Here is a 23,200-nt window from a genome sequence, read left to right as displayed (position 1 = left end):
CCAGTGTAGCACACACACAGAAAAACTTAATTCATTTATCAGAGACTGACACAATTTTGAATATGCATTTTCCATCTGCAGCTGTCAAACCATGGAAGTGAAACAATGCATTATGAAACTCACATAGTGCATGAATTATAAGTGAAGAACAAATGCTTTGCCAAAAAAAGTTGGCGGATGGCTGAACATGTAGATATCCATATGTATATATTTTTATATAATGATGAAAATCAGCTTGCATGAGGTTCATAGTGTATCTATTTTGAAGCTATATCACACATACTGTAAGCAATTTACAGAATTTGTCAGGTTTGCATATACAGGAATTGCAAAATGAATGAAAACACGTTGAAATATAGAACACTTAAAATGTATTTATATAGAAACCTCCCAGGATTGACAGGGATTGGCCATAATCAGTGCTTGCCACCACTGAACACGAACTGCAATCATGAAAAAGAAGAAAAATTCCAAGAAAAAAGGGGAAAACAAAAAATCTTTCATTTAATATTCTTTAATGTTCTCCTTGTTGACGTGTAGTGTTGGTGATTTTGTTCTTGTCCCCATCTGGGGGCTTTAGCTGACAGTAGTTTATGCTCTGTAGCATTTTGATCTGTTTGTTTCTTGTAGACAATGGGCCTTTTAGTAGGAAACCAATGGTATCCACAGTGTGAATGTTTATTCCGATGATGTTCTGGCCAACCCCTGAGCAGTCAGTGAAATGATGACTTTCAGTTGCCGAAAGAAAAGGAAAAAAAATAGATCTTGCTATTAGAAAACATCCTATCACTTCACACTAATTCTCTTGAAATAAAAGATCAGGTGATTTGCCAAAGAAAATATCATCAACAAAGCATGTGATAGCCTCTTCGTTTATGCTCCGGAAGCAGGCGCTCCTTGGGTAGGATATTAGAGTACAGTGGGTGCAGAGTGGTGCTTGGAGTTTAGGGTCAACTTTGCTGTCCGCTCCGTAGATTTTACAGGCGATTTGCTCTTTGCTTTAAGAAGAGAAAGTGATATTGGAAAAAAGTCAGCACTTTAGATTAAAGCAAAGCACCCTTCACAAAGCCACAAACAAGAAGCAGGACAGAAAGTCCATGGCTTGTAGCTATCCTCGCACCTGCGGAAGAAGTTATAAGATATTCGCTCATCTTGAAGATTTCCAATGCTCCTTATTAGGCTGTTTAAATACATACATTTATAATTTAATTAGCTCGCCAGCTTGGCTCTGGTGCTCATGAGTGTCTTGGCATGCACTGCAAACAACAACACATACAAAGTATTTCAGTCCCGGGAGTCGCTGGGGTTTTTGCCTGTTTGCAATCATTGCCATCCCACGGCTGGGAACATTGAGAGGCACAAATCCAAACCTTTTCCCTCGCTAATTCCTTGTGGGTCACTTAGTTGTTCCTGTATTGGTTTCCTGCTACATTCACACAACAAAACCCACCAGAGATGGGGAGATGTGTGTGTGTGTGTGTGTGTGTGTGTCTTTGTAAGTGAGGGTGAACGCTGCCCATGGCATTTGCTTCAGAGAAGGATCTTTCTCAGTGATCTTCGAACTCTGATGAACAGTTACTGCTGTTAGAACTGAAAGTTCTTCCCAAGACTATTGAAGGGAAGTAACTACATGTCCAGTAAACTTCTAGCCAAAATTGACATATTAAATACCTTTATTAGTAAAGAAACAGATATATTATGGGGTTCCAAGCATTTCTCTCTATTTATTTGTTGGAGAAAGGTTGGAGGGGTTTGAAGAGCTAACAGTGGGGAAAGCCAACCTTTCCAGGCCTCCACTGAAACACAGGTAGCTCCATAATGCAAAAGAAACAAAGGTAGCAGAGGCCCTCACTCCCCAAAAGCCACTACAGAATAAATATAAGATACTGATCCTGCATTAAAACAAAATATTGCTATCTGAGGCATCTAATATGAGCCTGAATCACTGGTTTCCTATCAGGGTGCCTCAGTGTTGCCATTGGTTTGCCATTTTGGAAGGTGTATAGCCCACCTGTAGGAGGGTATTTAGTGTCTCCCCAGGAGCCCAGTGGCGACTGGGAGTGGCTCTGGGGTGAGTGCCTGCATGAAGAAGGGCCAGGTGAGGAAGGCACAGCCTGCTTCAGGTCAACAGCTCCAGGTTCAGAGACCATGCCAGGACGATACATGCAACCTACGGACCACACGAGCATCGCAGCTTTCCAAAGTTAAGCACATATTGTTATCTTGTGGAGATATTCTTGGACAGGGATTCATTAGATATAAAAAAGTTATTATCAGGCTCCCTAAGTAGTTAGTAATACTTGATTTGATACAAAATATACCTGGTGTTAAAGAAAGGCTTTAAAAAAAGCTAACAATGAAACCATGTACTCTTTGAAAAATATTTGGTGAAATAATGGCTTCCCTTTCAATGGGGACCTTGCAGATTGGTTCAGGGTTGCTGACACTGTGCCATGCTGCATGCTGGCCTTTCCCTGTCACTCAAGCCTCTGTGGCTCAGGCCTGATGACGCCATCGCCATTGTCCAAGTGCCCCACTGAGGACAGCTGCTTCATTCTGACCCACTTTCTCCCATCCTGCATCCAGCATGTGCAAGTTAAAGCGTGGTTCACATGTGTATTATGAACTGGGGATGTGTGCATTATAAAGAAAATGCTAAAGCTGCAGAGATTTTAGACTCCATCAGATACACAACTCACTAACATGAGCATAATAGCTGTTTGTGTATTATTATGTTTTCATATCAGAGTGTTGGGGATCATCCATTTTATTTGGTTTCTTGAACTCTGTGCCTTGATGCCCCTAATGCAGCCCCAGGTGTAGCCGCATTGTCTTGTCTATTCTCACCAGATGCCCCTCAGCCCTGGCTCGGAGCCTCAGCAAGGTTTTGTCTTTGCCTCTCCCATGGCCTATACTGCTTGTAATTCATGGTATTCATCTTGTTTCATATTAGTACACCAATAGCTCATTAAAAGCAAGCAGGGAAAATTCTAGCCATTTCCCCCCATTACTCTCCAAAACAAAGCCAGGAGTTTTAAACTTTGACCTCAGTATATAAGCACACAAGAAGTGAGGTTGGGATTCTGTCTTCTACATCCTGGCAGGAAGCCTGCAGGTTCCACACCCAGCTGGAAGCAGAGCCATAGGACCAGGGACCTCCCCTGGGTGCAGAGCATGGTGGGACATCCTGAAGCTCTACAAGTAATGCTGCCTTTTGTTTGTGTACCTGAGATCAGAGGTGCCTGCTGGGAGTGGGCACCATGCATGCAAGGAGGAGGCTGTCCTGAACTTGGTAAAGGCCACGGGATAAAATTCTCTCTAGAGGATGCAGTCCCTCCTTCACCCCTTTCACTCTTCCTGCAAGACGGAGAGCTCATGTCACCCTTTTCAACAGACTGTGGCCAACAGGAAAGACAGGAAAGCCCCAAAGATGCTGTCTTCACCATCACTATTACTTCAGAGAATAATAAATATTCCATCCATCTCCTTAAGAAGAAAAAGCAAAACTGAAAGCGATCCAAGCACAGTTGTAGCCAGCGCAGCATCATCAGCAGCCAGGCCAGCAGTGTTCCAGTTGCATCGTCTCCCAGTGCAGCAGCCAGGTGTCTCCCTGGTCCCTGCTCCAGGGCCCTCTGCTTGGCCTAAATGAAGCAAAGCCCCTTGTGCACGCCCCTTCTTCCTGTGCCCAGGATCACGAGGCTGGAAGAAGGCCTTCTGGATTCATTACAGATGTTTGCATCTCTTGCTCCCATTAATCTCCAGAACACAGAAAACATGGGGGTCTGCCATGCACCAGGCAATACACAGTAGGGACCTTTTGTCCATGATCTTGGTTCATCCTCTCAATAGCCTGTGTATGGATCCACAGACCAGGAAAATGCATGTGGTGAGACGGAATGACACCGGGGCTATGTGAAGAATTGGGGGTGGGCAAAGCCAATACATAAAAACAAGGCACCAGCAGCAGTGAGGCCATCGGAGAGCAGGGGCCTTTCAGCTCCCTGAGGCAGCAGCACCGCACCAATGCATGAAGCTGCTAGGTGGACTGTGTCGGCCTATCCAGAAAGAATGTACCAGATGTGACCAACTGCAGACAACTTCCCCCAACTCCAAGGTGTACTGGGTAGGAAAATATCACCCCTCTTGGTTTACCAAAACCTTAACTGTAAAGCTTGCTTTGTTTGTTATGCAGTATTGTCTTAGGATGTAACAGTATTTTGAACTTATCCCATTAGAGACGTTTAGAGCTTAAAGGTTCCCCTGAATTCACTTGAATAGTTCAGTGACGTGTGGCTCTACCAATGCTTTGATGTGTCTCTGAGAACTTTGTTTTACAAGTTTTTGATTTAAACTTGAGAGCCCAGAACCAAGAAAAGTTAAGTGGATTGTCCAAGTGCCTTCATTAGTGAGTGACAGGGAGGGGATGACAACCAGGGCTTGAGGCTACTGGGGAAAGCCCGTCTAACTAAGTGGAAATCGAGGCAATGACCTCAAAATTGTATCACACATGGATTTTGCCCGCTCTCAGCTTTGACCATCGTCTGACGGGCAGGATTCCTGCACAATCACAGCTCTCAGTTGTTTAGCTACGGGGCAGGGTCCCCATTCACAGCTTCCATCCTCAAGATGGGCCTTTCTCCTCCTCCTCTTCTTGCGTATCCAGTGGAGAGCGAGCTGAGTTCCCTCCCCTATGCTCCATGGTATCCCTGCAGACCTCTGCTTTGCGGAAGGGAGCATTAAGGATGATCTGAAAGTGGAAAGCCCCCCAGAGCAAAAGCAGCAGCTGTGTGTGCAGAGGTCCAGCTCACAGAAAGTCGACTGTCCATCACCGCTCCCCGGACAGGACCCTCGGGCACACTTCTTTTCCATGACAGATGCCAGCTCTGAGAGACCAAAGTAGCTGAGTGAGAAAATCTGAGTTGCCTTTTAATGCAATTCTTATGCAGGTCTGCATATCTCAAACCACTGCCTGAGGGGAAAGGTCATAAGACAGGGTGGTTTTCTCCTATCATTTCTTGAAAAGAATGTCTTCTCTTGAGAATTCTTAAGGGACAGTGTCGACTTCTTCCAGAAATCCATTTTTTAAAAGAAACGTGCTTCATTTTGATGTAACACCTAAGCCGTCTGTTTTCACTATCCCTGGCAAGTTGGTGGCAGCTGGGTAAAACTCCCCTCCTCAACCAGTGCACTGCTCTGCTGAGTCACGAGGCTTCTGGGTGCGGCAGGGCGGTGCAGGACCCACCACGGGAGATCCCCATGGCAGGCCTCCTGGCCATACCCCGTTGGTCAGAGTGCTCCAGACTCTGGCTCACCGCCAGGACATTCACCTTCTGGACACTGAAAACCAGGCACGTGGCAGCAATGCGGCTGCTCTCTGCTAAGGTGTCCGTACACGAGGACTGATCACATGCAGGCAGGATGACTGTGACAGCAGCAACATGTCTGTGCCTCTGACCTTGACCCCTGGAGGCTATAAAATTACATCTCAGGCAGGGAATGTTCGCTGAGAATGGACAGTCAGCAGGCGGCGAGCAGCTGAGAGGCGTTCCGTTTCATCTGATGCTACACATTAACTTGCCACCATCTCATCTGCATTCCTCATGCTGAAAACTCTATATTTCCCCAGTTCTGCCTATTACAATATATGGAAATATAAGAGCTCTGACAAAATGGAAGGGAGAATAGAAATCACCAGAAAAATAAACTGTTTCAAGAATGAAGTTGCAACATCACATTCACATCTGTATATGTAATTCCACACACACTGCTTTAGTGCAGAATAAGAATGCTATATAATCTCCATCACAGTTAGGCAAAGAAACACTGCAAAAGTGCTTAAAACTATCTAGTCACAGATTTTACATATGCTTCCTGCATTATGCTTTCATTCTTAATTAGCTAACTTTTTATTTACAATGCAAACATACACATTAATTTAAACTTTAGTTGAATGACTACAAATTCCATATTAGGTATTCCACACAGGTGGCTTTGTTGCGCTGATAATGGTAGGTGATGCTGAATTCGACAAGGGCATTTGGGTTAAGGAATGAAGTAGGATGAGCTGGCATCATGTATAGTGGCTTACCTGCTGGTACTGTGCACCCAAAGCCCCTGTCCCAGGATAGCCAGAAAACATTGCCCTAAGGAAGTCAGAGTGGACAACTGACCACTAAGGTGAGAGGCCAGAAAAATGCATTTTCATAATCTTTGCAATGGGGAAGGAGGGTCTTGTTTGGCTGAGTGTGGGAGCAATAGCTCACTAACTTATGAAATAAAGAATCTCTCTTCTCACACTTTTTTTGGCCTGTTATGATAGACCCTCATCTCCAATGCTATCAGAGAAGAATCTCTCATCACAGGAGGAAAAACAGGCCATACTTTTAGGAATGGCATCTGAGGAACTCAGAAAAAATAGGGAGAAGGAAAGAAACACAGCTGTGAGGATGCGCTTTCAATTCCACCCATCTTCTGAAGTGAAGAGTAAAGAAGCCGTCATACGTTACAAAGAATGTGCCTCAATTAAAATATCTGGTACAACAACATGTGGTTTTGAGGAACTAATTATTTGAGGACCCAATGCCAGCTGGATATACAATAATACTGTTTTATGTTCCAGGGGACACACTTGTTTGAACCAAAGGGAAATGTCTTTAGATTTTACATGTAATTTTTCAAGTTTGTATTTTTTGAATTATTAGAATGTTTTACAAATTATCTTTAAAACAGAAATTGTTTTCCAGATGTCAGAATTACATAATTAGAGATATTTAAAGCAGGCTTTTTGGTATCCATATCCTATTTATTAAGACTAAAAATAAAAGGACAGAAATCAGCTGGTGTCAGGACAGTCAATCAGATTCCACCGCAGCAAGCTACCACCACAGCTGCTGTCAGGGCCCAACGAGACATGGCCAGGCGCTGTGTTCTCATCTGGCCATTGTTACACAGGTCTTCTGAGTCTGTTTTCTTACAGCCTGACCAAGTTACATAAGAACTGATGCATATTCTTAGCAGTGGCATAATCCTCACAAGGGTTCCACACTGCACGTAAGCCAAAACACAATTTCTTAATCCCTGAATATTTATTTAATTCTAATTACATGCTAAAACGTGCTAGGTGCTGTAATGACATTAACATTACAAAGACACAATTTATTTCTTTAAAACTCTATTATTTTTAGTAGTTTGAAATAGAGTGAATGAAAATTTTCTTCATAGCATATACATTTGTCTAATCAGAAATAACATTTTTATGAAGGGCTATAAAAGATGCTGCTTTATGGGTGTGTTCATAATGTCAGACACCCAAATAAAGCAAATTGGTCTCATAAAAGATCTCTCACGTCATAGCAACTGATGCCTTTGTTTTTTGAAATCTGGAGGGTCTGCATTATTTAACTGTCACGAAAGCATCTGTGATACTGAACATAATAAAATGTCTAAATTTCACCTTTCTTCTTTTTTATTTTCTCAGTAGCTCTAGAGTTGTTAGCTTCAAGGAATGAAAATCATTAACTCCCACCTTTTACAATCTGCTTTAACTCAAGCAACAATTTCTCCTACACTGGGGCTATTTTATACCCACAGGATTCTGCGTCCTACAGTCCTTTTCCAGGTAGCCATGGTAAGTGTTAAAATCATCATCTCCAAGTCTTCCCACATGCTGGTTTCCCTATCCTCAACCAGGATGTCTGGCACATGTCTGTGACCTCTGAAGGAGCTTATATGACTCATACCACTGAGAGGATTGATGACTGCGTGGTATTCCATTTGTGGGCCTTATACGTACCTAACTGCTTTAATCCATAGAAATTCAATATTGCCTAGAATCTTGCTTAGAAGAACAAAGACTAGTTTGGTGGTCCGATCATTTGCTCAGCTCACAGGAAGCAAGTTGCAATAATATATAAAGTTCCTAATTTCAATACTATAGTGTAACCACAACTAAAGAGAATACATTTTTTCCTCTTTTTGTATTCTGCTTATCAATAGCTAATTGCTGACTCTGAGTAGTCAGTGTCCAAATGGATCAATGAGGTTCGCTTAGGAATTCAGGGACTGGCCACAGGAGGGCAGCTAAGAGAGCAGGACCTCGAGTAAGGAAGGAATCTGCCCAAAGCCAAAGGGAGGACCCCTTCCAGCTGCAGAGCCACGCTGGAGCACAGGGACACTGGCAGGCAGCTTCAGGCACTGACCTCCAGGCCTCCTGAGACCCAGCTAACCCACTTGAGAGTCTGCACTTTTGTGCAAGGCTGCCAGCCTCTTGAATAAAACCGATTTTCTTGTATCAATTCTTGTTTCTCAAAAACTGGTCCTCCAGTGACCAGGAGCCCAAATCTTTTCTTTCTGGTATCCCTAGAAACTTCTGAGTACTTCTTTTTTACAGCAGCACTTCATTTGCTCACGTGTATTACACATGGGTAGTATGTGTGTATATGCACACATGTTCATGTGTACACACATGCGTATATATTTTGCCACAATCTCTATAGCCCACAAAGCCATTATTTTTACTTGGCTTCCTTTTGTTTGTTGAATTTATTTCACACATTTGCTACATTCTTACTCATGAGATGCCTGTCATTTTGGAATCTGGGAGATTTTAACTTTTTTTTTTTATAACAAATTAAGTGTCATTGTGCAAGTGTTAGAAATAAAAATAAAATAACCAGGAAATTTAAAAAAACATTACTTTTCTTGACCTCTGCTGTACATTTTGATTTTCATTGCACAAGTTTTATAGGGCACATATTTCCGCTTTTAAAGACTTTGTATTCTATATTTTTCATGTTATGTATTGAGTTTTTTCTAAAGTCAAGAAACTTTCTTTGAAAACATGAGTCCAGAAGCTGCTTAACATTCACTGTGTTTTAACACATTCATTAGGCAACTTCTCTACGCTCTTCATTAGCACATCTCTAGGTACACAAAAACTGTGACGAGCAAGGCTGTTGGCGAGTCTGACTGCAGATCTCCTGGGAACCCCCTCCCAGAAGAGCAATTTCAGGGACACATGGGCCAGCCAAGGCCATGTGGCTGACCTTTCCTGCCACAGCTCTCTGGGAAGGAAAGAGTGGATTCACAGCACAGGTGGTAACACACACAGAGTCACTGCAACCTGGCTGATACCCATTGACTTAAAAATTATTTGCTGGGGCCGGCACTGTGGTGTAGGGGGTAAAGCTGCCGCCTGCAGTGCCAGCATCCCATAAGGGCTCGAGTCCTGGCTGCTCCACTTCCCATCCAGCTCTCTGTTATCGCCTGGGAAAGCAGTGGAAGATAGCCCAAGTGATTGGGCTCCTGCACTGGCGTGGGAGACCCAGAGAAAGCTCTTGGTTCCTGCCTTTGGATCCAGGCAGATCCAGCCATTGCATCCATCTCAGGAGTGAACCAGTGGATGGAAGACACCCCCCCCCCCCCCGCCTCTACCTCTCTGTAACTCTGCCTTTCAAATAATTAAGTCTTAAAAAAGAAAACAGTATTTGCAGGGCTGGCATTGTGGCACAGCAGGTTAAGCTGATGCTGAAGGTTCACAGCCCTGGATCCTCTGCTTTTGATCTAGCTTCCTGTTAGTGCATCCTGAGAGAAAGCAGAAGAAGTCCAAGACTTGGGCTCTTGCACTCACATGGGAGACCAAGATGGAGCTCCCAGCTCCTGGCTTCCACCTGGTCCAGCGCTGGCCAGGAAGTAAACCAGCAGATCAAAGATCCCTGTCTTTAATTCTTTTTCTCGCTTTCTCTGCATTCCAACTAGATGAAAACAAATAATCATTTAAAAAGATAATAAAAATTAAAAAAATTCTTTGCCTAAATGACATGTGTCAAACAAGAGAAAAATGAGTAGAGATTTTGACTGAGACCTATCAATTCTATAAATGCTTCTGAAAAACCCATCATAATTACAATACTGAGAATGGCCACCTAAGCACATAGCATGTTTACTAAGTTCTCTCAGTAAGTTCTCATCTTACACTACTTGTTTGCTGCTGTCATTTTTATGTCGAAAGCCTATGTATTTTACATTCTTCGTGATTGCAATTATCGAGGAGCCTCTATGATGCCCTGGCATTTTCTGTGTGGACACTGCTGCAATGCAGAGTGCATATAGGCTGCACATGTGCCTGGTCACCACTCAGATCCCAGGCCCACTTCTGGCATCTCCAGGGGGTTGCAGCACACTACACAATCATAATCATAATGTAAATGCTGATAATTTTACTTACTTTCCTAAGTATCAGACCCAAATATTTCCTTGTTGGTTGCTTCACTTTTTGGTTACATGTGATTTAAATGATATGTTAGATTATTTATAGTAAAATGTCACCTGCCTTTGTAAATTATTGTGTAACATTAAACCTTCGAAGCCTCAGACCTCTGATTTTATGCTAATCTTCCTATATTTGATTTCTTTTTGGCTTAGCTTTTTAATTTAATTTTTAAAAAAGATTTATTTATTTCATTTGAAAGGCAGAGTTACAGAGAGGCAGAGGCAGAGAGAGAGATAGAGGTCTCCTATCCACTGGTTCACTCCTATCCACTGGCCATCACTTCAGATGGCCGCAATGGCCGGAGCTGCGCTGATCTGAAGCCAGGAGCCAGGAACTTCTTTATAGGCTATGCCATAGCACCGGCCCTAGCTTTTTAATTTTAATCAGAGCTTATTTGGGTATAAATTATACACTGTGATTTTCCTTTTGGTATTTATTAATTAAATAAATCCTTTTCTATTTTTTAATTAATCAGATTTTTTAGCTTTTTCCAGTCTTCTTGATATTTTCTTTAATCTCTATTTATACTGAGTATCCTCTTAAATTGTGGTTACTGAATAGTGTGCTTTCACATCATAGGTTCATCCCGCGCAGGTTTACTCTGCAACCTGAGGATCCCCGTGGGATGGGCGTTTGCAGACCAGCTTCATAAACCAGGGCACTGAGGACCAGAGTGACTCAGAACCGCTCATGCACAGTTCCCACTGTCCAGGGTGAGTCTGGAAGCAACTGTGTAGCTCTCCAGCCTCATAAATGACATCTTTATCACTGGTTCCTGCTCCCATTTCATTCTCTCTGAGGCTTTTACAAATATCCTCACATTTATGTTTCTGATGTATCTCTAATTGCTCTGTGACTTTAAAAATTCAGAGGATCTATTTGGAAAGCTAAATTTAATTAGCATAGTGAGCTTGAATGACAATGACTTTCAAATACATATTGTTTGTTTAGGTCATACAGTTTAAATTCTTAAACATTCTTAGGAATTTTACCTGTTTTACAACAAGGATCTTGGGCAAAAGAGCAGGTGGCTAACATGTTATGGTTACACAGAGAGAAATTTACTTCAACTAATGACAAGTTATAAACAAGACCTAAGGTAAGAATAAAGACCCAGTTTTTCTTCTTAACTCATCACCTCCACAACCCAATCAGCAAAATATGTGCTTTGTGGATCACATGGTACAGATAATTTATTTTCATCATTTCATTGATGATACTAATACAGAAGTAGATGCAACGATAGTCACACTAATACAGGAACTACTGGTTAAGAGCTTACTAAGTCCAAGACTGAAATGTAAATGATTCTATTCCAAACTCCATGAGGACTGAACTTTGGCTGCCATCTGAGACATGAGGAAAGAGACACACAGAGTTCTGAGTGATGGCGCAGAGCAGGGACGCCATCCCCTTGCTCAGCTTCTGGGCGCTCTCACCTGTACTGGCACCCACGGGAGAGGCCTGGGCAGCAACTCTGCACTTCACCTGTGCCACCTTTCGTATGAGACAAAGGTATCCGTGCTCCAGTACCCATGGGGAAAGTGAGGGGAGGAGCACCTGCTCTTGTCTAGGGTTAGGGTTACTTTGACCCACGGAGTGGAGTCTTTGCAGGAACCTCGGGAAGCCACTCCATGGCTGCTCCTGTAATCCCATGAACCATGAAATCCCTGGAAACATGAGGTAAAGACACAGCGAATTCTGCTTCTTGTGCCCTCAAACAAAGGTGATCCCTCAAATGCAGTCACAGGGGAATCTTGTCACGGCCACCAGGGAAGGAAAAGCCTTCCCAGCCTACAGATAGGCCTTGGTTTAAAGGCCCAGCTAGTGACTGCATTTCCATGAGTAACGCTAAATACGCTTTGCAGGTAATTAACCAGAATAAACTCTTAATCTAAAAAATTCCAGTTCAAACCTGGCTCTAGCAGATTCCTTGACCTGGATTGTCCAAACCATGGCCTCAAATCTGTTTTTCATCTTATTCACAGACACGTGATTTACACAGCGCCTCTTAACTGACAGACTAGCAATGATCCCATTAATTTAACCTGTAGGAGCAGCCAAGCTGGATCATTTAAACCAATGTCAACACTAAGGCCTGAATCAATCTGCCTTCATCTCCCTCCTCCTAACATCCCTGAAACCTGCTCCCAGACTCCTCTGCTGAACCTTCCACTCTGGAAAGCTGTGTTTGCCTGACTTCCCAAGTGGGAACGGCAGGTGCTTCTTGACACTCAGACACAGCCTGGTGAAAAGGCAGTGTTGGTGCTGCAGCGTTCAGAGACCACTTTTCCTGGTCAGCGGTCAGGGACCCCACACACAGCAGGGCCAGCTCACCTGCAGACATCAGCAGTTGATCACACATGTGAGAACAGCTTTGCAAAAGCCCACCAACACCAGAAAAATAACAGCAAGAGGGTCTCTAAACAAGAACTGGCAACACAACAGGTCTGTACGGTGCATGCCGAAACATCTCACAGCCAATGGCTAAACATGTTCTCACCCACAAAAACTGTTAAAGCTAATTACTCTTACTTTGCCAAACGTAAACACACCTACTTCTGGCTCTACACTCAGACTGGTGTTGGGTGGAGCCTTGGAATATGAATGAGCATTTGGCCCCCACACTTTGGGAAATATTGTTAGAGGGTTTTGGTCAGTTTCAGAACTGGGAAAATGATCTGCTTACATAATTATAAGGAAAGGGATATAAAACAAAGGCACATTGTCTCTCTCTCTCTTTGTGTCAATCCCAAACACAAACTCCATCTGTTCTGGGCACCTGGAGGACTAAGATGCAGCCCGGAACGAGGGTGACCAGCTGTCCCTCCCTGCCAGAGCTTGGGTTTTTCCCAGAAGGCAGGGCTTGGTGCAGGAAAGGCAGCCAATCCCAAAATGGAAAGCATAACAAGACTGCAAGGAAGGGTCAGCCACTGCTGCTGCAGGAGCCACGTGGGAGGTCACAGCCAAGTCTGACTCAGAGAATAGGAGAGAGCTGTGCCTTCGAGTCAGAACTCAGACAGTGGGGTTGGGCGGGGAGGGGCAACTCATGCAAGCAAAAGAAAATAGCATTTGCAGAAAGCACCTGGAAACACTAAACAGCAGGTAGGAAGACTGAGCATCAGAATTAGGGATTCAGAAGAAATCGGGCTGGAAATCAGACCCAACACTGTGGCAGTGCCTTGGAATAGTTGTGATAATTTCTCTGAATTAGCGCTGACACGGGAGGTAGGAGGGGGCAGAACAGCGAGGAAAGCCAGTGGCCTGTGCTGAGAACAATGCTGGCGCTGGTGGACATAAAGCTGCCATTTGTCACGACGTTTTTGGGAGAGGAGGATGATGGGGACTCAATGCCTAACTCAGCAGCAATGGAGGAGATAAGAATATGCTCAAGGTTTCCTTCAGAGCTGGGACTGGGATGAGGCAATCAGTTTGGGGACACGGGGACACAGTGCTTTTTGGTGGGACAATTGAGACAGCAACGTGGTCTGCTATTTCCTGCTCTGAAACAACCTGCCCTGAACTCTGCACCTTAAGAGGACCACTGGTCAGCACCCCCAGCTTTGAGTGTGTGGGGCTCTGGTGAGCACACTACTGCTGCAGATGCTTGCTACAGGAGAGTCACTGGGTAGCTGGGAGTCCAGGATTCTTACTTGGCTGCAAGGCACGGTGCCTTGGTTGGGCTTTCCCAGGGAGCATCTCAGGTGGCTTTGGTTCCCTGAAGTCTAGGTCTGGGATTGGCACACTCTCAGTTCTTCATGGCTTACTGGCTACAGTGGTCAAGGCTAGCCCAACAGGGGGAGGAAACAGGCTCCCCTCCCAATGAGTGGAGCATCAGCAGGTGTGCAGCTTTCTCTAATCTGCCACAAGGTGTGTGGGCTGCATCTGGGTCTCCAGAAAGAGATCCGAAGTGGAAACATGAATGGAAGATTTTCTAACAGAAAGCTACTAGTCAAATCCATGAAACAGATGAGAAGACCAGGAGACGGAGAATGGGAAGAGGATGACATTAAGGAGCTGAGGGGGTACTGCTGGGTCAGCAGATGGGGAGCCAGTGGAGGAGACACAGGTAGCATCCAGGAGTAATGGCCAAAGGCTGAAGGATGAGTCATGGGTGTGCAAGTGCAAGAGGGCATCTGTGGTGCCACTGGCAGGGGGAGGAGGCCAGGGAGGGTAGGGTGGGAGGACTGACTGCCCCTTATAGAGGGTAGGGGACATCCATGTGTGTCCACCTCCTTGGGAGATCCAGGCAGCCAGGATGGAGCAGGGCAGTGCTCCCAGTGTCCCTGCCTGAGAAAGAAGGGGAGGGGTCAGCAGAAGGCAGACAGTGGGGACAACACATGAAGGACTGTACAGGTGGTCTGCAGGGCACATGTCTGGCTTCTGGAAGACTGGGGATCTACAGGGGGGATTGGGTCCAGATGGCTTTAGCGCAGCGAGGGGAACTGGGAGTCTTTACACTGGGGACTGAGAGGGAACTGAGCCTCCCCTCACAGCCCAGTGACTTCTCACATGCCACTGTACTGAACATCATGCTCTTCTCTCAAAGGTCTCTTCACTGTTTTTGCTCGTACAAACACTCGCAACTGTTCACACTCCTTCTTCCAAGGTACCCTCTCTGACCACTCTTGCACAGAATACCTCTTCAGCTTATAATTCCACGTGTTGCTGTCCCCACACATCCTATTTATTGGCATTCTGTCTCCGAGCATTGTGCGAAGAGGAAAAGGGAGGGGAGACAGGTCTGATAGGGATGACCTTGGTCATGGGACTGACACTGGAGAGAGCTTAACAGAACTGCAGATGAGACAGAGAGGACAAGAACCAAGATTTCTTTATCTGCCTGATTTACCTTTTTTCTTTGGTATTTTGTCCTGTTTATTGCAAAATGGAGGTAGAACTGAAATAATTTCAAGATGTAAGAATTTATAATTTATGAAAAAATTTACAACATCAGTTTAAAACAGGAGGTATCTGTCACATGCTTGCTAACTTCTGGAAAAGTATCTTGGACTGGCCATGGCCAATGACAGGGAAAACTGTTCCATGCTTGTGGCACATGTGTGGTTGTAGATGTCCCTTCATCTTCCTCTTCATGTGAGTTTCTTCTATAGGGAAACTGATCAAGTTAACTGTATAGCCATTTGGAGATTTTATCTAAAGAAATTTTCAGCTAGTACTTTCTCTTCACAAAGACACAGAACTTCTTTGATAGAAAAACAGTATGAATTAAGAGTTGAGTAGTTCAGTCTAAAACAGTAGTTGGCTAGGACAAATGCTATGATGAAAATGCAAGGCCACATCAGCAGCTTCGCAACACAGGCTGACTCTGCAGTGCCTCACACCCTGCAGGTGAGGCTCACCTCTGGGTCAAAGGCCATGCTGGCAATGCTTTCTGGCTATGAAAGCCAGACGTCAACTCTGATACCTCAACCATGTATTGCCTATAACAGAGTAAGACAAGAAAGATGGGTAATAAGTGAAATTAACAAAAAATCCTGGAGCACAAGGAGTGAGTCATCTCCTTGTGTATGCCTGTGTCTGCTGTATGAGTTCCTTAAAGTGACGGAAGGAACAAATGAATGATTAAATGAAACATGGGTACTGAAATGAGCTTTTTTGAATGTAATCTGAAGAGCCATAAAAAATTACAGATCAGGATGTGAGTATGCAGTGAATATCACACATAAATATCCATCCCAGGTTCTGTGTTACAGAACCACAGTCATGTAAGCCCAGAAACTTACAACTAAATTGTGCAGGAGGCTGGACCACCTCAGCTTCTGAAATTGAAATTGGAAAATGTTGATAAAAAAATAGAAAATGTTTTCCAGTATTCATTTGTAGAAAAAATGGAAGTTAAACATTTTGAGAACTTCAGATTATGCTTTGCTGGGAGCAAGGATTTCCAGTGAGAAAGGCTCCTCGTGATCCCAGGGTTCCACAAGCCTGTACCTATTCTCTCCTTTCTCCCTCAATTATGGAAAAAAAGTGAGGAGTCCCTAATAGCAGGGTGAGTGGCTGGATGGGACGAGCAGTACTTTCTATCTGAAAACTGTCAGGAGAGCACCAATCACAATGCTAACAAAGTCATATTAAATATGGGAGACAAAATCTTAACTAAGATACAGATGTGGGTGTAGACCATTCATATACAAGAAAACCATTATTATCTAAGCTTGTTTTGTCCTTTAATTTGGGAAACAGAGACAATAAAGAGAAAAATAAGACAAAGCCAAAGGGGTTCAGAGATGCTAAGCTATCTGTTCATCAGCTGGACATAAATCGTCAGGACCAGGACATGCTAGGACTGTTGCTCGTCTGTGTTTAAGAGCATAGCAAACTTGCAGGGACCCTAAATCAAGCTCCCTACCAATCTGATAGTCAGGTACCTGAGGACACAAAGCTTCTACATGCTGGCATACATTATTTTAAAACCACTGTTCACAAGCAAGGACTTAAATGTGTGTGTAGCCTTCTTTTTTGATGAATGATTGTATTTGATGCATACTCAGGATAATTTCTGATATAAATGTAGCTCAGAAAACATCCCGGTAAAGCGACCAAAGTTTTTTTTATGAAGTGGCTGATGAGACCTGTAGTGTTAGTCATGTAATTCCCTATTACCAGCCATTGCTTCAGTGATAAAATGTAAAAGGAAAAACATCAAGAAGGATGAGTTAAGTATTTTTGTGCTCCTTTTCCTGTGATATTATGTCCAGTATCTGAAACAATTAGGACTACCGAGGGAGCTCTTATTCCAAGAAGCCTTTATCCTACATCAAGGTTAAAACTTCAGTGAGTTTCCATTGGTTGATTGAGTGCATAAATTAATTCTATTCAGAACAGCTTTAACTTGCACAGCTGACTGAGGAAATGTGTGACTAAGCTTCTAAATTGGCATTGGAGGTGCATCTGCAGGAGCTGCCTTATCGCTGCACCACTTACTGCCTTCCACGGCCCTCCTTCCCTCCTTCCATCACCACCATCGCTTCCATCACAGGCAGCTGAAGTTTCTCCTCCACAATCAAAAGCCCTAACAGTCCTGCTTAACATTGTGTGTGGCTGAAAAGGTGGATGTGCGGTGTGTCTCATTCATTTACATTTTGATTAAGTGGGAGCTTTGCAATTTGGGTCATTATTGAAACATAAATCTGTACAGGAAATGAATGTGCATTTATAATGTAACAACATTACATGATTTATTGTTCTTATAATGTGTAAACACAGGCAAAAAAAAGAATCCAGCTCTCAGATCCTCTGGATTTGAAGCCCTGCCAGAGACTAATGGGAAGATTCACATTCGTAGGGCCTGCCAGTCTCAGGCTTGCCATGGCTCCTGTCTCCTCACCATTCCCACCAACCAGGACTCCCACTGTCAAACTGTCACATACAAATCTCTCTACTTGACCTTCCTGGAGAGGGGCTGTGTGGGAGAAAGCAAAAGGCTGAGTTGATTTCCATACCTGATTGTGGACTTTGCTTGGGGATCCTGGCTACTGCATGAGGGCTGGAGGTGGCATGTGCCCGCTGGGTGGCAGAGCTGTGCATGCTGCTGGGAGCTGCTGCAGAGGCGTTTTTGCGGGGCTTCGTGTCTTGTAGCCACATGGGCGAGGCCTCAAAGGCCTGCATCCTCCGGGCATGGCTGTTGGCATTGACCTTCAGGTAGGCCTGGGCCTTGTGTTCCTGAAGCTCCCCGTAGTTGGCGTCCGTCACCCTGCACTCATACAAGCCTTCATCCTTTTTCCTCACTTTGGAAATCTGAAGCTTGTGGGAGATGTCATTGCCTTGGACTTTCACTGTCTGAAAAATTGCAGGTAAAAAGTAAAGTGCTACATCAAGTGGCTTTGTTTTCATTTTGTATCCGGAGCTGGCTACTGCTAGAAAAATAAAGGGGGTTGGTGGCCTTATAGCCACAGACAAGGGGGCTTTTCACTTCCTTAACGTCAGGTCTGAAGGTCTCATTTATTCCTCTACTTAGAACTGGCTCATAGGCTCTAGGGATCATTACTAGTTAGTTCAACACAAACAGTGCCAGAGGCCATCAGACATGTGGTCCTCATGTCTCAAGTTCCAGCAGCAGCTCTGTCATTCTGCCATCATAGGATTGGCTTCTGCCTGATGAACTCTGATGGGTGAATCCTAACCTGGCAAGACCACTGTTGGTTATCAACTGACCTGCTGAACTTCAGAGGTCACACAAATAGCCTGCTGGTATTGTGGTTTCAGAGTGTACTTTTACCCCCACATTGGGATGACTGCTAAAGATGCAGTGAAAATACACTGGGATGTTAAATATTTTTCTGCTCAAACTTTGATTGCAGTCTTGCTGATAGTCATGGGACCCAGGGTACAGATTAATACCCCCGGAAATGAGAACTACTCCTGCTGTTACAGGGACTTCGTGCTAATGCACCAATTAATCATGGGTTGGGTCTGATTTTCAACTCTTAGGCTTTTATTTCTTTCAATAATTTCTACCAGATGAATAGCAAGACCATTTATCTAATATGTATAGTATTAGATACTATATATGACTGCATTATACATAATGAGGCATCTTCAAAAAGTCTGTGGAGATACTTATTGTAAAAAAATATGTAGCTTTCATAATTTTGGCATCAAAATAGACTTATTTTTTTAATTTAATTCTCCACAAAGTATTTGAAATATTACATATGTATATATATGTACTTTGTCGGTATAGTTAGATTTGCTATTACATCATCTATTGTCTGGGTTTGACAGAATGATGGAGTTCATAAGACATTCAAGATTTAAGGAGTTGGTTTGTTTTGAAAGAGAAAAAAAGTGAAGGGGCAGAATGTTATTTATTCTGCTAATGGTCCACTTAACTTTCAAATGACCATAAATAATTAAGAAAACTTGAGAACTGTTCACCTTTTTTTTTTTTTTTACATAATACAGAGGTATATATACAAAAAGTTTCCATGTGGACTACAACCATAAGTATGTACTTGTGTGGATACAAAAAAATGTATGGATGCTCTACAATAATGGAAAATTAATAGCTTCAAATGCATTCTCCAAATGAAGTAAACTTTATAATCTCATTTTACAGTTGGGTAAACAGTCTCAGTGGTTTGGGTCAGTAATTGTCAGCGCTGCTTGAACATTAAGATTACCTGGGTGTTCCTTCAAGGCTCTCTTGTAGTTAATGCAGTAATATCAGGTCTACATCTCCAGGGGTGGAGCGGGGATCAGGATGTGACCCAAGCTCCCCAGCACTCTAATAACTGCAGGCTTAGGATAAACACGTAAAGCCACACAGACGGGAAGCAAAACAACAAATGTTTCCTGCCTGAGTTTGGATCTAGAATGGTTTTCCACTCCCTAGATTTTGGAGACTGCTGGTGAAGATGAACACCATCGGCAGCATGGGGTGAGGACATGTAGGTAAGTGTCTGAATGTCAGGATGGACAAGGCCTTCACCACTGCGGGCCTCTGGGTGATGGAGCCGGGGTGACCAGCTGCAGTGGTCAGCAGGTGGCCTAATTCTGACTGGGCATGTGACATGAAAGGCTTAAGAAAAAGTGTTAACTGACTTTGCCAATAAACTTTTCTGGCATTATATGAAACCAACAGTTTCTGTGACACAAGAATATATGAAGCTAAAATTTTCTAAAAAGTCACTGATTTTATGAACTACACATTAGTTTCTGGTCTATATTTTATTTTTCTTTGGCATTTCATCCCTATTGAGATTACTCATTTCGATTCCAGAATTTGCGTACAAATTTTACACTCTTGGTTGTGAAATAACCTTATACCTGTATCACGGACATGCTGTCAGAGCCGGAGTGAATTTCCTTTACGTCTAGAACCACGGGATTTTGAGACTCCTAGAAACAGACCTTCGAATTGTATTTATGCCTAGGGGATCCCCCCTTCTTCTCAGACAGCGATTTCCGTCCAGTAATGTCGTTAGACGCTATTGTCGACTTAAAGCAACGAGGCGGCTTCCAGTGAGGTACACTTAGTTTTTCAATCTTTCCTCCTTTCACAATTATTAAAAGCAGTAACCGGTGGAGTGGCCACCTGCGCGTGCAGGTGTTTTCAATGGGGGTGGGCGGTGACGTCAGCTTTGGGATTCACACTACTTGGAAGGGGCCCGAGCCTCTGGGGAGCGCTCAGGTCCCGCCACTTTCTGCCATCGCAACCCCGCATCCCCGGATGCTTCCCACCTTCTCCCCAGATCCCCGGATGCTTCCCGCCTTCTCCCCAGATCCCCGATGCTTCCCGCCTTCTCCCCAGATCCCCGGATGCTTCCCGCTTTCTCCGCGGGATCTTCACGTTGGCGGCGTCTCGCGACCTCCCTGAGGCAAGTCGAGTCTGTTGATACACCTGACTAAAACCAGAAACTCGACTTGGGGACTACGCGTGCTTCCAGCTCTGTGACCCAGCGGGGTAAGGACACCCCGCGCGTGTGCACACTGCAAATCCAAACGCGTGCCCGCTGACCCCGGGGCCCGCCGGACACTCACGCTGATCTTGGTGCCGTCGCTGTCCGGGTCTCGGTCGGGCAGGAGCTCCACCTGCGGGACAAGCACGCGCCCGCTCAGGGGCGAGGGGCGCCTCGTGCCCGCGCCGCCCGCTGCTGAGGCTGCGCTGCGGGGCCGCGGCACGGCCGGGTGCGTCCCGCTGCGTGACCGCGACCGCGGGGATGGCGCCAGGGCGGGCGGGGGCGCGAGTGTCCGCGTGTTCCCGGCGCGCGCTGCTCCCCCCGGGCCCAGGACCACGGCCTCCCGCGGGGCCCCGCGCCCCCATCGCCCTCTCCCGGTCCCCCTCCTTTCCGCTCCCTCGACCCCTCCCACGTCTCCCCCACTCCCCCCGCCCCTAGGGGCGGCGGTGGTGACAGGATTGGCCGGGTGTAGGGGTGGGAGACCCCTCCGACAGGACCCCCTGCCCCACGCCGCCGTCCGGAAGCAGACGGGGAGCGTCCTAGGACGCAGCGCCACCGCAGAGCGCCCGCGGCCCTGAGCGCCATGGCCCGCTTCCCACTCGTGCCCGCGGGACTTCTCTCTGGTTCCAGTCTGGCGTCGCCAGAGCACATCGGGCTCAGCCGCTGGCGTCCTGGGCGGCGCTCATCCCAGGACACCCGGCGGGGGAGTGCGGGTGGGGGGCGTCCCTCGGCCGCTACCTGCGCGCCGGCCGCCTCGGCGCCGGGCTCCTGGCCGCCGGGGCCCCGCAGGAACCACCACTGGATCTCCAGGTAGAGCGAGGCGGAGCCGCTCTGGAAGGCGCACGACATCTCCACGTTCTGCCCCTCGCTGGCCGTCACGTTCCGCGGAAACTCCGTGAATTTCGCTGCAAAACAGAGACGCGTCCCGTTGTCGCGTCCGCGCCACCCTCGCAGGCCTCTTCCCTTGAGAGCGCGCTGTTTTTTCGTGATTTAAAAGAAAGCCAGCAACAAACCCCTCCGTGACAACCCCTCCGGCCTGGCCTCCCGACCTCCTGCCTTATTTTTGCTACCAGGCCCAAACCCCTTTGCTTCAGATCCAGTGACAAGCATGGAGACCACCGTCTCCCAGCCAGGCTGCCCATGCTCGGATCCAGATACTCGGTGGGGCCGCTGCACCCTACAAACAGGTTCGGGGGGGGTGCGGTGTAGACAGCCTGTCTGGGGGTGCAGCATACCTAGGGCCCCAAGTTGCTCAACAACCCGTGACTCCAGCCTGCTCAGCGAGCCCGGGCGCCCTGTCGGTGCACGCATTCCTGATAGTCCGGGCAGGGCTCCGTCTGCCCCAGCCTGCAGTTGCTCTCCTAAGCTGCATGTATTTCTTCCCTTCGAAAATAACCTTAGTACTTGTTCTCACAAAGCCCCAGTCTTGGAAATCCACATCCTGGGGACACAGCCACCACACCCCCAGGCCCCCCTCCCTGCACTGGCATCCTCCAACCTTGACACTGCAGGTGGCAACACTCAAGGGCCCGGTGACACTCACAAAATCAAGCGGTTCCCTTCCTCCCGCACGTATTTTTTTCAACGCGGAATGCGCTTCTGTGGACTCAGGCGCTCTGTGAGTGGCCCAGGGTTCCCTCCAAGCGGTCTTGGGAAGGTTGGAGCGAGGGAAGCGCACGGTCAATGTGCTCCCTTGGGGACTGCAGGAATCATTTCGGTCGGATGCACTCCCTCACTTTTTAACGATGGACACCATGAGTGCATCCTTCCCAAATCTTATGAAATCCACAGATGCTCTCTAGTGGATCGGAACTGAATTATACTCAACAAAAACGGGCGCCGCCAAGGACTCCGATCCGAGAGGGACTTCTCTGCCCCCGCCGGAAGCAGGGCTCGGCCTCTGATCGCACAAGGAATGCGGTCATTCCAGCAGCTGAAAGCCGCTGGCGGTGCCGAGCGACCACTGCAGGCTGTGAAGTCCGGGACAAGTGGCTTCCGCGGCCGCTGCCTGCAGCGCCGGCTGTGCCTTTCCGTGGGGGTTCAGATAAATACTCGGCAACGGAGACTCCGGGACCCCGGGGAGGGACGCTCCTCGCCCAGCGTGCCCGCGCGGGCAGGGAGCACTAGCAGCGGAGGGTCCCTGGGATGCCTGGGTGCGGGCGAGGGCTCCCCGTGCACGCACACAGATAGCAGCTCATACAACCTGCACAAAAGCCCGTGTCTGCGCTCGCCCAGGAAGCCGCCTTGCTCACTGCCAGGCGCTGCTTGGTTTCCCCTCCAGCCTCGCTTGCCCACGTTTTAATGAACTTGGGAGGAAAATGCCAGACGGACCGCGACGCGTAACACCCCAAGCGCCTGTCCCCTACTAGGAACCCGGCGCACCCGCCCGGTGAGGGACGCGGCAAGAGCGGCCGCTGGGCACGGGCTTACCCTGGGAAGAAAGCCCCTGCTGCACGCAGAACACAGAGAAGACGACGAATCCGACATATGCCAGAAAGATCCCCAT

The 23,200-nt window shown here is 46.3% G+C and overlaps 1 protein-coding gene across 1 annotated transcript; it reads right to left on the bottom strand.

Moving 5' to 3' along the window:
• Positions 1 to 909: 909 nt before the first annotated feature.
• VSTM2A (V-set and transmembrane domain containing 2A) lies at positions 910 to 23,200 on the bottom strand. The gene is made up of 5 exons (XM_062179275.1): positions 23,125 to 23,200; positions 21,433 to 21,599; positions 20,777 to 20,827; positions 17,737 to 18,073; positions 910 to 998 (listed from the first exon to the last, which is right to left on the bottom strand). The coding sequence occupies exons 1-5, from the start codon at positions 23,198 to 23,200 to the stop codon at positions 910 to 912; spliced, it is 720 nt and encodes a 239-aa protein (XP_062035259.1).

This window comes from Lepus europaeus, chromosome 20 (genome assembly GCF_033115175.1).
Source record: "Lepus europaeus isolate LE1 chromosome 20, mLepTim1.pri, whole genome shotgun sequence".
NCBI lineage: Eukaryota > Metazoa > Chordata > Mammalia > Lagomorpha > Leporidae > Lepus > Lepus europaeus.
The sequence above is the reverse complement of the archived record's forward strand: the minus strand, read 5'-3'. Positions and strand labels throughout refer to the sequence as shown.

What these genes read in the sequence shown, in the direction of transcription:
- VSTM2A (XM_062179275.1), bottom strand. Translation starts at nt 23,200, where the DNA reads ATGGGGATCTTTCTGGCATATGTCGGATTCGTCGTCTTCTCTGTGTTC. An exon ending in GCAGGGGCTTTCTTCCCAGG is followed by an intron (nt 21,600 to 23,124) that starts GTAAGCCCGTGC and finishes TCTGTTTTGCAG; the next exon opens with CGAAATTCACGGAGTTTCCG. An exon ending in GCGACGGCACCAAGATCAGC is followed by an intron (nt 18,074 to 20,776) that starts GTGAGTGTCCGG and finishes GCAATTTTTCAG; the next exon opens with ACAGTGAAAGTCCAAGGCAA.